Source organism: Budorcas taxicolor, chromosome 14 (genome assembly GCF_023091745.1).
Source record: "Budorcas taxicolor isolate Tak-1 chromosome 14, Takin1.1, whole genome shotgun sequence".
In the NCBI taxonomy this organism is placed as follows: Eukaryota; Metazoa; Chordata; class Mammalia; order Artiodactyla; family Bovidae; genus Budorcas; species Budorcas taxicolor.
Window position 1 is genome coordinate 86,329,687 of NC_068923.1, and position 16,873 is coordinate 86,346,559.

At 38.7% G+C, this 16,873-nt stretch overlaps 1 protein-coding gene across 1 annotated transcript in view; it reads right to left on the reverse strand.

The window, feature by feature from the left end:
- LRRC69 (leucine rich repeat containing 69) overlaps nt 1-16,873 on the reverse strand; it is a 79,354-nt gene that overhangs the window by 49,118 nt on the left and 13,363 nt on the right. The window contains exon 2 of the mRNA XM_052651585.1: nt 1,386-1,512. Within this exon, the coding sequence (XP_052507545.1) occupies nt 1,386-1,512 (127 nt within the window). The remainder of the gene's footprint in view (nt 1-1,385; nt 1,513-16,873) is intronic.

Consider the following 16,873-nt stretch of genomic DNA (forward strand, 5'->3'; position numbering starts at 1 on the left):
GTATATATAATGTACATACCATTAATAAGTTTATTACAGTTATTATTTTGTGGAAAAATATTTCTCCAAGACACATGATCTAATATTTTAAAATATTTTAAAGAGGTAGGTAGTACTAGAATCTACTTGTGTTTTTATTATATATCCACAACTGAGACCCCATGAAATTATACCTTTAATAAATGCTGCTCAGTGATAATGATGACAATATACAGTACCCATGCCTCAGAAGTTCACAGGACATCATAAATTCTATTCTATAGTTATGATTTTACTCTTGAGGACACATAAAGTAGTGAAGGGCCTTACATGAGTTAATGAAGCTATAAGATTATCTGGATCTTTTTGTCATGTGTTCTATCCTTAAGCATTTTCTGCCTATATTAAATAGGAAAAAGGTCATATTAAATGGAGAAATTATTAGCTTAAGGGAAACACGAAGAAGAAATGCCATTTATTTAACCTCATATCTTTTCTTTAAAATTCTCCCCAAGTTGAGTTAAGCTTCACATCTTTATTTATTTATTTATTTATTTATTTATTTTAATTGGAGGCTAATTACTTCCCAATATTGTAGTGGTTTTGCCATACATTGACATAAATCAGCCATGGCTGTATATGTGTCTCCCATCCTGAAGCCCCCCCCACTTCCCTCCCCATCCCATCCCTCAGGGTCATCCCAGTGCACCAGCCCTGAGCACCCTGTCTCATGCATTGAACCTGGACTGGCAATCTATTTCACATATGGTAATATACATGTTTCAATTGTCTCAAATCATCCCACCCTCACCTTCTCCCACAGAGTCCAAAAGTCTGTTCTTTACATCTGTGTCTCTTTTGCTATCTTGCATATAGGGTCATCGTTACCATCTTTCTAAATTCCACATATGTGCGTTAATATATTGTATTGGTGTTTTTCTTTCTGACTTACTTCACTCTGTATAATAGGCTCCAGTTTCATCCACCTCATTAGAACTGATTCAAATGCAGCTTCACATCTTAAACAAAGATAGTGACTTAATAGTTAATATGGTATAAAAAGTATAAAGAACAAGGAGAACTGTGGAGATGTTTCTTGATTTGATTTTCAACTAGTTTTCTCTCCAGTCCAAAAAAAGGGTGCTCAGATATGACAGTCTATGTGTACACTGATTCTGAAAAGGGGAAAATTTGCTAACTTTAATTTAACTACTTATTTTCTTAGATTTACATGTAAAGAAATATATAATGCAGTAGTTTAAAAAAGTTGTTCCCCAAATTCTCTAATTTCAAGTGTAAATATCTTAAACCAAGACTAAAATTCCTTTTTCACTTTAGTTCCAAATTGTTCAATATAAGGAAATTAACTTTGACACTATAAACATGCTCTTATCTGACTAACTTACCACATACTCCAGGCGCAAATCTATGTATCTTATTTCTAAATAAATGGAGCTTCTTCAGGGATGTAAGGTATTTCATCTCTTGTGGAACTTCTTCTAAAAGGTTGTTTCCCAGATTTAGTGCTGTCAACTGCAAACATATAGAAATTAATAAACTCATAATAAACTCATTATCCACCTTCAAATGAGAAAAAAAGAAATAATTAAGCCACTTTCCTGAGATCCATATAACCTAAAAAAAAATCATCATAACCTTAATTATTTCACATTACCCAAAATTATCTTTATAAATAAAAGTTCATTTGAGTTTCATGTTCACTTGATTTAAGCACAAATTCTCAATTAAAGTACATAATTTCATTAAAATTTTATTACGAACCATTTCAAGGGCATTTAAAAACACAATTAATGATCCATTCACAACTCACTTGAGCAACTCAAGAGTATCCTAACACTGTGACTCACAGACTGAGAATCATTTAAAAGTCAGCAAAGGGGCCAATTTCCTGAAATCAGAAATTAGCCAAAGATCTGAGGTCCTTCTCTCATACTAACCCCAAATGAACTTTTTCACTTAGGCCAGTAAGACATGGGTGGGGGTGGAGTAGGAACGTAGCCATTAACATCACTGTGGTCACAAAGTTCATACCAGAAACTATTAACATGATAGGTAGGGTAGGGAAAATCTGCTCTACATGTACCTACTAACATCAGATTGGTCGGATATAGGAAGGACCATACATAAGAGGAGTTAGAAAGATCCTCTAATCCAATAAATCCGTGACACAGGATTATTTCCTAAAGATGGTATTCTTCACTGATTTGAAATCTAATTTTATCTTTCAAGATTTGGAATCTTTCTTTTTACTCCTAAACCACAATCACAAAAAACTAACCAAACTGATACATAGATCACAGCCTTGTCTGACTCAATGAAACTGTGAGCCATGCCAAGTAGGGACACGCAAGACGGACAGGTCATGGTGGAGAGTTCTGACAAAATGTGGTCCATGGGAGATGGGACTAGCAAACCACTTCAGCAGTAAGAAAAGGCAAAGGACAGGATACTGAAAGATGAACTTCCCAGGTCCATAGGTGCCCAATATGCTACTGAAGAACAGCAGAAAAATAGCTCCAAAGAAATGAAAAGGCCAAGCCCAGCAGAAACAACACCCAGTTGTGGATGTATCTGGTAGTGAAAGTAAAGTCTGGTGCTGTAAAGAACAATATTTCATAGGAGCCTGGAATGTTAGGTCCATGAATCAAGGTAAATTGGAAGTATTCAAATAGGAGACAGCAAGAGTGAGCGTCAACATCTTAGGAATCAGTGAACTAAAATGGACGGGAATGGGCAAATTTAATTCAGATGATCATTACATCTACTGTAATGGGCAAGAATCTCTTAGAAGAAATGGATTAGCCTTCATACTCAGCAAAAGAGTCTGAAATAGAGTACTTGGGTGCATTCTCAAAACAACTGAATGATCTCTGTTCATTTCCAAGACAAACCATTCTATATTATAGTAATCCAAGTCTACGCCCCAACCACTAATGCTGAAGAAGCTGAAATTGAATGGTTTTATGAAGAACCTACATGATCTACTAGAACTAACACCAAAAAAAGATGTCCTTTTCAACATAGGGAACTGGAATGAAAAAGTAGGAAATCAAGAGATACCTGGAGTAACAGGCAAGTTTGGCCTTGGAGTACAAAATGAATCAGGACAAAGGCTAACCAAGTTTTGCCAAGAGAATGCACTGATCATAGCAAACATCCTCTTCCAACAACATGAGACAACTCTACAGATGGTCAATACCAAAATCAGATTGATTATGGAGCTTCTCCACCTTCGGATGCAGGGCTTCCCTTTGGCTCAGCTGGTAAAGAATCCAACTGCAATGTGGGAGACCTGGGTTCAATCCCTAGGTTGGGAAGATCCCCTGGAGAAGTGAAAGTTTACCCTGTCCAGTACTCTGGCCTGGAGAATTCCATGGACTGTATAGACCAGGGGGTCACAAAGAGTTGGACACAACTGAGAAACTTTCATTTTCACCTTCAGGTCCAACGAATATAGTCAGCAAAAACAAGACCAGAAGCTGACTGTGGCTCAGATCATGAACTCCTTATTGCAAAATTCAGACTTAAAATGAAGAAAGTAGGGAAAACCATTAGGAGAAGGTGATGGCACCCCACTCAAGTACTCTTGCCTGGAGAATTCCATGAACAGAGGAGCCTGGTGGCTACAGTCCATGGGGTTGTGAAGAGTCAGACATGACTGAGCGACTTCACTTTCACTTTTCACTTTTATGCACTGGAGAAGGAAATGGCAACCCACTCCAGTATTCTTGCCTGGAGAATCCCAGGGACGGAGGAGCCTGGTAGGCTGTCGTCTATGGGGTCACACAGAATCAGTCATGACTGAAGTGACTTAGCAGCATAGCTTACCGTCAGAGAAGGCAATGGCACCCCACTCCAGTACTCTTGCCTGGAAAATCCCACAGACAGAGGAGCCTGGTGGGCTGCAGTCCATGGGGTCGCTAAGAGTCAGACATGACTGAGCAACTTCACTTTCACTTTTCACTTTCATCCATTAGAGAAGGAAATGGCAACCCACTCCAGTATTCTTGCCTGGAGAATCCCAGGGACGGAGGAGCCTGGTAGGCTGTCGTCTATGGGGTCACACAGAATCAGTCATGACTGAAGTGACTTAGCAGCATAGCTTACCGTCAGAGAAGGCAATGGCACCCCACTCCAGTACTCTTGCCTGGAAAATCCCACAGACAGAGGAGCCTGGTGGGCTGCAGTCCATGGGGTCGCTAAGAGTCAGACATGACTGAGCAACTTCACTTTCACTTTTCACTTTCATCCATTAGAGAAGGAAATGGCAACCCACTCCAGTATTCTTGCCTGGAGAATCCCAGGGACGGAGGAGCCTGGTAGGCTGTCGTCTATGGGGTCACACAGAATCAGTCATGACTGAAGTGACTTAGCAGCATAGCTTACCGTCAGAGAAGGCAATGGCACCCCACTCCAGTACTCTTGCCTGGAAAATCCCACAGACAGAGGAGCCTGGTGGGCTGCAGTCCATGGGGTCGCTAAGAGTCAGACATGACTGAGCAACTTCACTTTCACTTTTCACTTTCATCCATTAGAGAAGGAAATGGCAACCCACTCCAGTATTCTTGCCTGGAGAATCCCAGGGACGGAGGAGCCTGGTAGGCTGTCGTCTATGGGGTCACACAGAATCAGTCATGACTGAAGTGACTTAGCAGCATAGCTTACCGTCAGAGAAGGCAATGGCACCCCACTCCAGTACTCTTGCCTGGAAAATCCCACAGACAGAGGAGCCTGGTGGGCTGCAGTCCATGGGGTCGCTAAGAGTCAGACATGACTGAGCAACTTCACTTTCACTTTTCACTTTCATCCATTAGAGAAGGAAATGGCAACCCATTCCAGTGTTCTTGCCTGGAGAATCCCAAGGACAGGGGAGCCTGGTAGGCTGCCCGTCTATGGGGTCGCACAGAGTCGGACACGTCTAAAGCAACTTAGCAGCAGCAGCAGCAGCAGCATAGATTACCATTCAGACTGCATTACAACTTCCATACTTCAGAATTTTAATATTAAAGGGTAAAAGAAAAGGAATCATGGGAATTTGACAAATTATTGAGTTTACATAAGATAAGAAAAATAACTAAAAAGAAAATTAAGGCAGTTTGTGGTTTATATTGAAATACCACCTGGTATTTGGTATGAATGTATGTCAATTATTTAAATTAATAAAAGTAGACATAGATATATTTACAATGAAATTCCCTGTCCTTAGAATTCATGGAAAAGATTTTACTTCAGAAATTCATGCTTTCCTCTGAGAATTACCATTATCCTATAAACAAAAAAAAAGAAAAAAAAAAAAAAAGCATCCATCCTGGAGGCCTTATTCTTTTGTGAAGCTTAAGTTAAAATATATTCAGGTAGCCATGCTACAGAAAGACTTAATCCAGAGTCAGTGACTGTATTAGTTTCCAATTGCAGCTATGACAAATTACCAAAAACTTAGTGGCTTAAAATCATACAAATTTATTGTCTTACAGCTCTGCAGACCAGGTATCAGAATGGGTCTGATTGACCTAAAATCAATGTGTTGTAGGGGTGTGTGTATTTTGGAGACTCTAGGAGGGAATCTGTTTTCTTGCCTTTTCCAGCTTCCAGAGGCTGCCCACATTCCTCAACATCTGATCCCCCTCTTATCTTCAAAGCCAGCAACAGCTGGTCAAGCCCTTCTCAGATCACATTACTCTGAAGCTCTCTTCTACAATTTAAAGACCCTCATAATTACACTGGGTGCACCCAGGTAATCCAGGATAATCTCCTTATATCAAGATGAGGCGACAACTCTAATCTCATTTTCACCCTTCTTTCCCCTTTGACATATGATCCAACATATTTGTAGATTGTGGGGATTAGGATGTGTATATCTTTGGGGCACCAAAGCAACTAAACCCACACACTACAACTACTGAGCTAATGCCCCACAACTAGAGAGTTTGTGCGCGACAATGGAGGATCCTGCATGCTGCAACAGAGACTCAACGCAACCAAGTAAATAAATATTAAAAAAAGAAAAGCTTTCATAAGTCACCTAGTGCAGCAGATAAAATACAAGTGAGCAACTATTATACCTTCTTCATGAACACGGTAATGAGTGGCTTTTTATTTCGTTAGGCAGTTTTACATCACTCAATGGCCTATACTCTTAATTTCTACATTATATGCACTATTTATAGCAATTTTAAACTATTTTTAAAAAGAATTCATTGCTGTTCAGAATGATCATATATATACATATAATACATACACTCATTACACATACACACACAATGGAATTGTATGCAATATATGGATCTCTCATTTTATTCTTTTTCTATAGGTTACACCATCTAGTGAGTATTTTGCAGTAGGTAAAGCACAGGCTTTGGAGACCATCTGCTATGCGATGTACTAGCTCTGGGATCTCAAGAAAGTCACTCAAATTCCTAAGTCACCCTTTCTATTTTTTAAATGGAAATACTAGTATCTACTTCTCAGGGCTGTCTTAAGGATTAGAGACAATATAATGAAGTACCTGGCAAATAATGGATATTATAATGCTAACTATAATCTTTTAGACTTAAGAGAAGACCATGGAACAAGATGTTAGACATACATGGTGCTAGGAGTGCTTCTATGTTGACACTTCAACTCAGTTTTCAAATGTTGAGCCCGTTTGTTTTCTTAATGATTTCTAATTCATTTTCCCAAAGATTTCTAAATTCATAGCCACTTTTGAATGACATTTTCAGGAAAGAGAAAAATATCTGTTATTCTGTTGGCCACAGAATGACTTTCTATTAAACAGTTAATTTTGCTGTAAACTTTTTTATTGTTTCTACAATGATAATGTGTTCAGAATTTCCATTAAACTATTACTATGCCTTGGTTCTCCAATTATTATAATGGATATCTGTGTATAATGGATATCTGTGTATATTATAATGGATATCTGTGTATCTCCCTCTTGCTTCTCCTCCATGTATCACCTTCACCAGGAAGCTGTCTTCCTTTTGAGGTTGCATAGCACTGTGTACTTCCTATGATCAATTATTATCTTCTGCTTTGTATTATAGTGACTCATGCATATATCCTACCTTTACTACAAAGTTGGAAATATTGCAAAAATAGGGCCTCTTTGCAATGCTGTCATTCATCTAGCATTAGAAAACAGTGTCTGGCATATAATAGCTGTTCAACAAATATTAGTTGAATGCTGCCTTAGATCATTTCGTTAAAAACCCAGTGGATAGGGGCTAAAATTTTATGACTAGCCAACACTGCTAAGGCACTCTGCACAAGATGAGTCAAGGGAGGCACAGAGACATTATATGCTCAGTCAGCAAAGTGAGAAAAGGCTGGTGCTCTTCTGGAGATCTGACAGCTAGAGGAAAGAGCAGAAGTTCCAGTGGGGGTTCAAGAGGTTTAATGCAGCCTTGGGCATACAAGCACAGGCAAAAGGAGGAATCAAACTAGGGTAGAGAGAAGGAATTCACTAGGTGCCAAGACAGCGTACACAGTATAAGGAGGCCCTGTTTTGATAGCAAAGCCAGGCTTGGAAAACAGAAGGCACTGCCTATGCTTGACAGAGGAAGAGTGCATTTCCAGTGAATGAGACAGGACAAAGGACAGGCTTGATGTGGACAAACAGTACGATGACATCCGGTCCTCAAACATCCAAACGCTTAGCTCTTCCAAACATTTAAAGTTTTACATTTTAATGGAATGAGTTTTGTGTTGTAATTCTTCTTTTTGGGGATTTGGAACTCTTATCCTTGCTTCTTTAGTCTTTTCTTTAGAAGCTGTGGACAGTATGATAAAATGCCTTGTTAAATCTTGTGCTAAGACTGCCAGAGATTCTTTCCAACACTGTTGAATAAGAAATGCCAGTTCCCATAGAATTAATTTTGGGCTCTAAGGGAATAGTTTTTAGAGGTCACAGGGATCCTCTAGAGATTAGATGTCATGCTTGACCTTGACTACAGTTCCTCATAACACAACATAATTCTTCTTCATGACACTTTTCACAATTATAATTTTACATCTATTTGTATATTTGGTTACTTTTCCCCACTAAACCTAAGAGTAGGGACCCATGGATGTTTTCATTCCTTTTCGTACTGTCAGTATCTAGCAGAGTGCTAGTCTACTAGCAGGCACAAGAACTATTTGTTAAACACAGGAAAGGAGGAAGGCAGGAAGGGAGGGAGGCATTTGGGGAGGGAGGTGATTGGGTTAGGGGTCATCCAAAAGGACCGTAAAAGTATGAAAAATAGAAACTATGGCTATAAAGACAATTTACAAACTACCGAACTCTGCTGAGAGTTGTCCTTATTTACTGTCAATTATTTAAGGTCAAATAAAAAGCTATCACAGACCATATCTTTGTCCTGGGCAGCCACACATGTGAACCACTCAAGGAGATCATTGCTGTACTACCACTGGACTTTATGATGCATGTCAAAATACACTGCACGGAATCAGAAATAAAGGCTATTTGTTTCTTTCGGGATTTTAAAACTCCGAGTGACTTACCTATAAAGGATCTTAGTTTCTAGATGGTGCCATAATCATGACAGCCCTGTGCTTGATTAAGTTGGACTTTGAGAATGGCTTACATCCCATCCCATTCAAGTCGACACTCAGTGGTTTACTTAGTGGCAGTCAATAGGGACAAGACAAGGCCTTCACCCTCAAGAATTAAAATAAAGTGCTTCTTTGAACACTGTTGATATCCCAGCACTTCAACAGTCCCAGGCCAAATGCGTTCATCCTATGTTACGGGACAGAGGCAGAGTCAAGATGGAAGAGTACCAGACATCACTTTCCCAACAAAGGTGCATCTAGTCAAAGCTATGGTTTTTCCAGTAGTCATGTACGGACGTGAGAGGTGGACCATAAAGAAGGCTGAGTGCCTAAGAATTAATGCTTTTGAACTGTGATGTTGGAGAAGACTCTTCAGAGTTCTTTGGACAGCAAGGAGATCAAACTAGTCAATCCTAAAGGAAATCAATACTGAATATTCATTGGAAGGACTGATGCTGATGCTGAAGCTCCAATACTTTGGCCACCTGATATGAAGAACCAATTCACTGGCAGTGACCCTGATGCTGGGAAAGACTGAGGGCAGGAGAAGGGGGTGACAGAGGTCAGGGAAGCTGGTGTGCTGCAGTCCATGGAATCACAAAGAGTTGCACACGCCTTAGTGACTGAACTAAAAAGCAAAAACTAAAGAACAAATAGTAATGAACAACACAATAACTGAAATGAAAAATACCCTAAAAAGAATCTATAGCAGATTAACTGAAGCAGAAAAATAAGTGAGCTGGAAGATGTTAATAGAATGGTGGAAACGATTGTCAACGAGCAGAATAAAGAAAAAAAAAATCAGTCTGACAGTATCAGACAGCTCTGGACAACATTAAACATAGGAACATTTGAATTATAGGAGTCCTAGAGAAGAACAGAAAGGGTCTGAGACAATATCTGAAGAGATTATAGTGAAAACATCCTTAACATGAGAAAGAAAATAGTCAACCAAGCCCAGAGTCCCATACAGGATAAACTCAAGGAGAAACATACAGAATCAAATATTAATCAAACCAATGAAACTAAATTAAAATTTAAAAATATTGAAAGGAGCAAAGGAAAATAATACAAGGGAATCCTCAAAGGTTTATCAGCTGATTTTTCAGCAGAAACTACAGGCTAGACAATAATGGCAGGATATATTTAAAGTGATGAAAGGGAAAAACCTACAACCAACATTACTCTACCCAGCAAGGATTGCATTCAGATTCAAAAGGTTTATAGACAAGCAAAAGCCAAAAAAACTAAGCACCATGAAACCAGTCTTCTGATATATGCTAAGGAATTTATCTAGACAGACAAAAGATAAAGAAAACATCCACAAAAACAAATCCAAAACTATTAGGAAAATGCCAACAGGGACATACATACTGATAATTACTTTAAATGTAAACAGATTAAAGCCTCCAACCAAAAGACATAGACTGACTGATTCAATACTGAAAGAAGACCTGTATCTATGCTATCTACAAGAAACCAACTTCAGACCTAGAGACACATACAGACTGAAAGTAAGGGCATGGGAAAAAAATACTACATGCAAATGGAAATCAAAAGAAAGCAGGAATAGCAATAATCATACCATACAAAATAGACAATATTTTAATGAATTTTTTAGTTGGAGGATAACTGCTTTATAGTATTGTCAGTTTCTGCCATGCACCAACATGAATCAGCCATAGGTATACATACGTTCCCTCCCTCTTGAATCTCTCTCTCACCTCCCACCCAATCTCAACCATCTAGATGGACACAGAGCACCAAGTTTGATATCCCTGAATCATACAGCAAATTTCCACTGGCTAAATATTCTACATACTCTAATGTATATATTTCAACATTAGTCCTTCAATTTGTCCCTCCCTTTCCCTCCCTGTGTCCACAAGTCTGCTCTGTCTGCATGTCCACTGTTGTCCTAAAGATAGGTTCATCAGTACCATCTTTCTAGATCCCATATATATGCATTAATATAGCATATTTATTTTTCTCTTTCTTAGTTCACTCTGCATAATAGACTGTAGGTTCATCCACCTCATTAGAACTGACTCAAATGTGTTCCTGTTTATGGTTGAGTAATCTTCCATTGTATATAGGTAACACAACTTCTTTATCTATTCATCTTCTGATGGGTATCACATTGCTTCCATGTCCTAGCAACTGTAAACAATGTTGCAATGAACACTGAGGTACATGTCTTTTTAATTATGGTTCCCTCAGAGTATATGCCCAGTAGTGGGATTGCTGGGTCATACGGTAGCTTTATTCTGATTTTTTTTTTTTTTAAGGAACCCCCATACCATTCTCCTTAGTGATTGTGATTGTATCAACTTACATTCCCAGCAATAATGCAAGAGTGTTACCTTTTCTCCATACCCTCTTCAGCATTTCTTCTTTGTAAATTTTTTCATGTTCACCATTCTGAACAGTATGAGGTGATATTCTTTGTAGTTTTGATTTGTGTTTCTCTAATACTAGTGATGTTGAGCATCTTTTCATGTATTTATTAGCCATCAGTATGTCTTCTTTGGAGAAATGTCTGTTTAGGTCTTCTGCCCAATTTTTGATTGGATTGTTTGCTTTTCTGATAGTGAGTTGAATGAGCTGCTTTTATATTTTGGAGATTACTTTGTCAGTTGTTTCATTTGCTATTATTCTCTTCCATTCTAAGGGTTTTATTTTCAACTGCTCACACCTCTGTTGTTTACTCACTCAGTCATTTCCCACTCTGTGACCCCATAGACTGCAGCACTGCTAGTCTTCCCTGTCCTTCACTATCTCCTGGAGCTTGTTCAAACTCATGTCCATTGAGTCAGTGATGGCATCCAACTATCTCATCCTCTGTTATCCCTTTCTCCTCCTGCCTTCAGTCTTTCCCACCATCACGGTCTTTTCTAATGAGTCAGCTCTTCACATCAGGCAGCCAAAGTACTAGAGCTTCAGCTTCAGCCTCAGTCCTTCCAGTAAATATTCAGGATTTATTTCCTTTACGATTGACTGGTTTGACCTTGCTGTCCAAGGGACTTTCAAGAGTCTTCAGCACCACAGTTCAAGAGCACCAATTCTTCGGGGCTCAGCCTTCTTTATGGTCCAACTCTCACATCCATACATGACTACTGGAAAAACCATAGCTTTGACTATATGGACCTTTGTTGGCAAACAATGAGAATTTTATTAATACTTCTTTTTTCAATCAAGATTCATTTCTTTTCCTTCTCTGATTGCTGTGGCTAGGAATTTAAAAACTATGTTGAGTAATAGTGGTGAGAATAGGTACCCTTGTCTTGTTCCTGAGGAAATGCTTTCAGTTTTTCACTGTTGAGAATAATATTTGCTGTGAGTTTATCATATATGGCCTTTATTATGTTGAGGTATGATCCTACTATACATACTTTCTGGAAAGGGTTGTTTTTTTATTAAATCATAAGTGGGTGTTGAATTTGGTCAAAAGCTTCCTCTGCATCTATTGAGATGATCATACAGCTTCTAGCTTTGAATTTGTTTATATGGTGCATCACATTGTTTTATATGTATGTACTGAAGAATCCTTGCATCCGTGGGATAAAGTCCACTTGATCACAATGTATGATCCTTTTGATGTGCTGTTGGATTCTGTTTGCAGTAATTTTGTTGAGGAATTTTGCATCTATGTTCATAAGTGATATTGGCCTGTAGTTTTCTTTTTTCTAGCATCTTTTGACTGGTTATGGATTCAGGGTGATGATGGCCTCATACGTTCAGTTTAGTTTTCCTTCCTCTACAATTTTCTGGAGAAGTTTGAACAGTATAGGTGTTAACTCTTCTCAAAGATTTTGATAGAAATTGCCTGTGAAGCCCTCTGGCCATGGGCTTTTGTTCGTTGGAAGATATTTTACTACTCTATTTCCATGCTTGTGATTGGTCTGTTCTTAATTTCTATTTCTTCCTCAATTACAGAAGGTTACACTTTTCTAAGAATTTGCCTATTTCTTCTAGATTGTGAAATTTATTAGCATATACTTACTTGTAGTAGCCTCTTATGATCCTTTGTATTTCTGCATTGTCTGTTGTAACTTTTCCTTTTTCACTTCTAAGTTTATTGATTTGAGTCTTCTCCCTTTCTTTCTTGATGAGTCTGGCTAATGGTTTGACAATTTTATCTTCTCTAAGAAGCAGCTATTAGTTTTATTGATCTTTGCTATTGCCACCTTCATTTCTTTTTATTTCTGCTCTGATCTTTGTGATTTCACTCCTTCTACTAACTTTGGAGCTTTTGTTCTTCTTTTTCTCTTACTGTAAGTATAAGGTTAGGTTGCTTATTTAATGTTTTTCTTGTTTCTTGAGGTAGGTTTGTATTGTGATAAATTTCCCTCTTAACACTGCTTTAATTGCGATCAATGTCTTGAGATGAGTGTTTTTCAATTCCTCTTTTATCTCTTCACTGACCTCTTGTTCATTCAAAGTATGATGTTTAGCCTTTATGTGTTTGTGTTTCTATAGTTTTGTTTTGTTGTTGTGTTCTTTTTCCTGTATTTGGTATCTAATCTGAGAGGACTGTGGTCAGAAAACCTGCTTGAAACAATTTCAATACTTTTATAATTTACCTTGGCTTGATTCGTGACACAAGAGGTGATCTATCCTGGAGAAAGCTCCATGTGAACTTGAGAAAAAGTGAAATCTGCTGTTTGTGGATGAAATGCCCTGTGGATATCAATTAGGTCCAATTGGCCCAATGTATCCATTAGAGCTCGTGTTTCCTTATTAATTTTCTGTCTGGGTGATCAGTTAAGTGTTAAAGTCCCCCAATATTACTGTGTTACTGTCCATTTCCCCATTAATTGTTGTTAGCACTTGCCTTATTTATTGAGGTCCTCTTGAGTGCATATGTATTTTTAATTGTCACATATTCTTGGATTGATCCTGTAATCATTATGTAGTGTCCTTATTTCTTGTAACTATTTTAAAGTCCATTTTATCTGAGTATTGCTACTCCTTCTTTTGATTTCCATTTGCATGAGTATCTTTTTCACTTTCATTCTGTAGGTGTCATTACCTCTGAATTGTGTCTCTGGTAGAGAGCATATATAAGGGGTCTTGTTTTTGTATCCATCCAGTAATTCCGTGTGATTTGGTGGTAGCATTTATTCAACTTACATTTAAAGCAATTATTCATATGTATGACCAACCTAGATATTCAAAAGCATATTCAAAAGCAGAGACATTACTTTGCCGACTAAGGTCCGTCTAGTCAAGGTTGTGGTTTTTCCTGTGCTCATGTATGGATGTGAGAGCTGGACTGTGAAGAAATCTGAGCACCAAAGAACTGATGCTTTTGAACTGTGTTGTTGGAGAAGACTCGTGAGAGGCCCTTGGACTGCAAGGAGATCCAGCCAGTCCATTCTGAAGGAATCAGCCCTGGGATTTCTTTAGAAGGAATGATGCTAAAGCTGAAACTCCAGTACTTTGGCCACCTCATGCGAAGAGTTGACTCACTGGAAAAGACTCTGATGCTGGGAGGGATTAGGGGCAGAAGGAGAAGGGAACGACAGAGGATGAGATGGCTGGATGGCATCACTGACTCGATGGACGTGAATCTGAGTGAACTCCGGGAGTTGGTGATGGACAGGGAGGCCTGGCGTGCTGCGATTCATGGCGTCATGAAGAGTCGGACACGACTGAGCAACTGAACTGAACTGATGATCCTATTACCACTTACTTTATTGTTTTGGGGTTTTTTGTAGGCCTTTTCTTTCTATTTCTTCTCTAGACACATCCCTTTAATATTTTTTGTAAAGCTGGTTTGGTGTTGCTGAATTTTCTTAACTTTTGCTTGTCTGTAAGCTTTTGATTTCTCCTTCAAATAGGAGTGAGATCCTTGCTCAATAGCATAATGTTGGTTGTAGGGTTTCTCCTTTTATCACTTGAGTATATCAAGCTACTCCCTTCTGGCCTGCAGTTTCTATTAAAAGATGAGCTGTTAGCCTTCAAGGGATTCCCTTGTATGTTATTTGTTGCTTTTCCCTTGGTGCATTTAATATTTGTTCTTTGTGTTCAAATTTCATTAGCTCGATTAATATGTGTCTTGGCATGTTTATCCTTGGATTAATCCTGTATGGGACTCTCGGGGCTTCCTGGACTAGAATGGCTATTTCCTTTCAAATGTTAGGGACATTTCTAATAGAATTCCCTCAAATATTTTCTCAATACTGTTTCTTTTTGTCCTCTTCTTCAATTTGTATATGGGTGTGCTTAATGTTGTCCCAGAGGTCTCTGAGACAGTCCTTGTTTATCCTTAGTCTTTATTTGGCTCTGCTTCCTTTATCCACCAATCTATCTTCCAGATTACTTATCCATTCTTCTCCCTTTATATTTCTGCTATTGGTTTCACCTAGTGTATTTTTAATCTCAGTAATTTCGTTGCACATTGCAGATTATCTCTTATTTCTTCTAGGTCTTATTAATAACCTTTTATCATATCTTCTTGATATGTGCATCCAGTCTATTTATCTGAGCCTCTATTTTATTTTCAAGATTTTGGATCAACTTTACTATCGTTATTCTGAATTCTTTTTCAGGTAGAATGCTTATTTCCTCTTCATTTCTTTGTCTTATGAGTGTTTCCATGTTCCTTCATCTGCTACACGTGCCTCTGCTTCTTCATTTTGCTTAATTTATTGTGTTTTGTGTCTTCTTTATGTCAGCTGGAAGATCATGGTTCTTAATAATTGTGGAATCTGTCTCCCATGGGTGGGGTTGGACTAGTGCTTTTTGAAGATTTCCTAGTTGGAAGGACTTTTGCCTGTGTTCTGGTAAACAGAAGTAGATCCTGTGTCTCTGAAGGGCAGTGCATGTCCAGTAGTGTGTTTTGGGGTGCCTATATATTTGGTATGGTTTTGGGCAGCCTGTCTGCTAATGTGCAGATTTTGTTCCTGTCTTCCTGAAGGACTGGTGTGGGGTGTCTGGCACTGGAGATTGCTGGCCTTTGGGTGGGCTTGGTCATAGTGTTGAGATGAAGGCCTTTGGGAGAGCTCATGCCAGTTAACATTCCACGGGGTCGGAAGTTCTCTGATGGTCCAAAATCCTGGACTCAGGTCTCCCACCTTGGGGGTTTACGTCTGACCCAAGACTTCACAGGCCATATAGCATAGAAGATAAGACCTGAAGGTTAATGGTGAAAGCACACTGAACAGCCCAGAAAACCCAAAGAAACTCACATCCTTACAAAGAAAAAAGAAGAGAAAAAAAGGAAAAAGAAAGAAAAAAAAGGAGGGGGGATAAAAACAAGAGTCAAAAAAGAAGAGAGCAATCAAGCCAATAAATCCTTAAATGAAAATGAGTAACAAAACCTAGACTAGCAAGAATACGAAATCAAAAGCATAGCCAAAAATGCAACATAACTAAAGGGTACTTTGTTGATTTTGCCAAGAAAAGTCCATTTTTTCAAAGCTATGGTTTTTCCAGTAGTCATGTGTGGATGTGAGAGTTGGACCATAAAGAAGGCTGAGTGCCAAAGAACTGATGCTCTCGAACTGTGGTGCTGAAGACTCTTGAAAGTCCCTTGGACAGCAAAATCAAACCAGTCAATCCTACAGTAAATCAACTCTGAATATTCATTGGAAAGACTGATGCTGAAGCTAAAGCTCCAATACCTTGGCCACCTGATGTGAAGAGCCAACTCATTGGAAAAGACCCTGATGCTGGGAAAGAATGAGGGCAGGAACAGAAGCGGGCATCAGAGAATGAGGTGGTTGGATGGCATCACTGACTCAATGGACGTAACTCTGCACTAACTCTGGGAGATAGTGAAGGAAAGGAAAGTCTGGTGTGCTGCAGTCCATGGGGTCACAAAGAGTTGAACATGACTTAGCAACTGAACAATAACAACAACTATAAAAATAGGGAAATTTACTTAAAAATAAGATAGTTTTAAAAAGTAAAAAGTTATACAAAATAAAAATGGAATAATATAGAAAGACCAACACTAGAATAATATGAAAAAGAATAACAGAAAATTATATAAGAGTGGTAGTAAGAGGAATGTCCTTCTGATTTCTGTGTTTTCCATCCCACATAGTGTGCTCCAGTCAATCTGCTTACTCAGAAAGTTCTCTAGTATTTCTAGGAAGGTCTCTGGACCTGTGTGGGCAGAGTAGGGTCAGCACAGTCTCAGACCTGGACATACTCCAGCCTGTACTTGCTCCCAAGGGCCACAGTTGCCCCTATAATCCAGTCTCAGGCTAATCACGAGGATTTAGTTTGCTACATCTGAAGCTGCAGAAGCTAATTCCCTTTCTATTCTTCAGTCACATAGCCCCTGGTGTTCAGCTTTGGTTTGGGG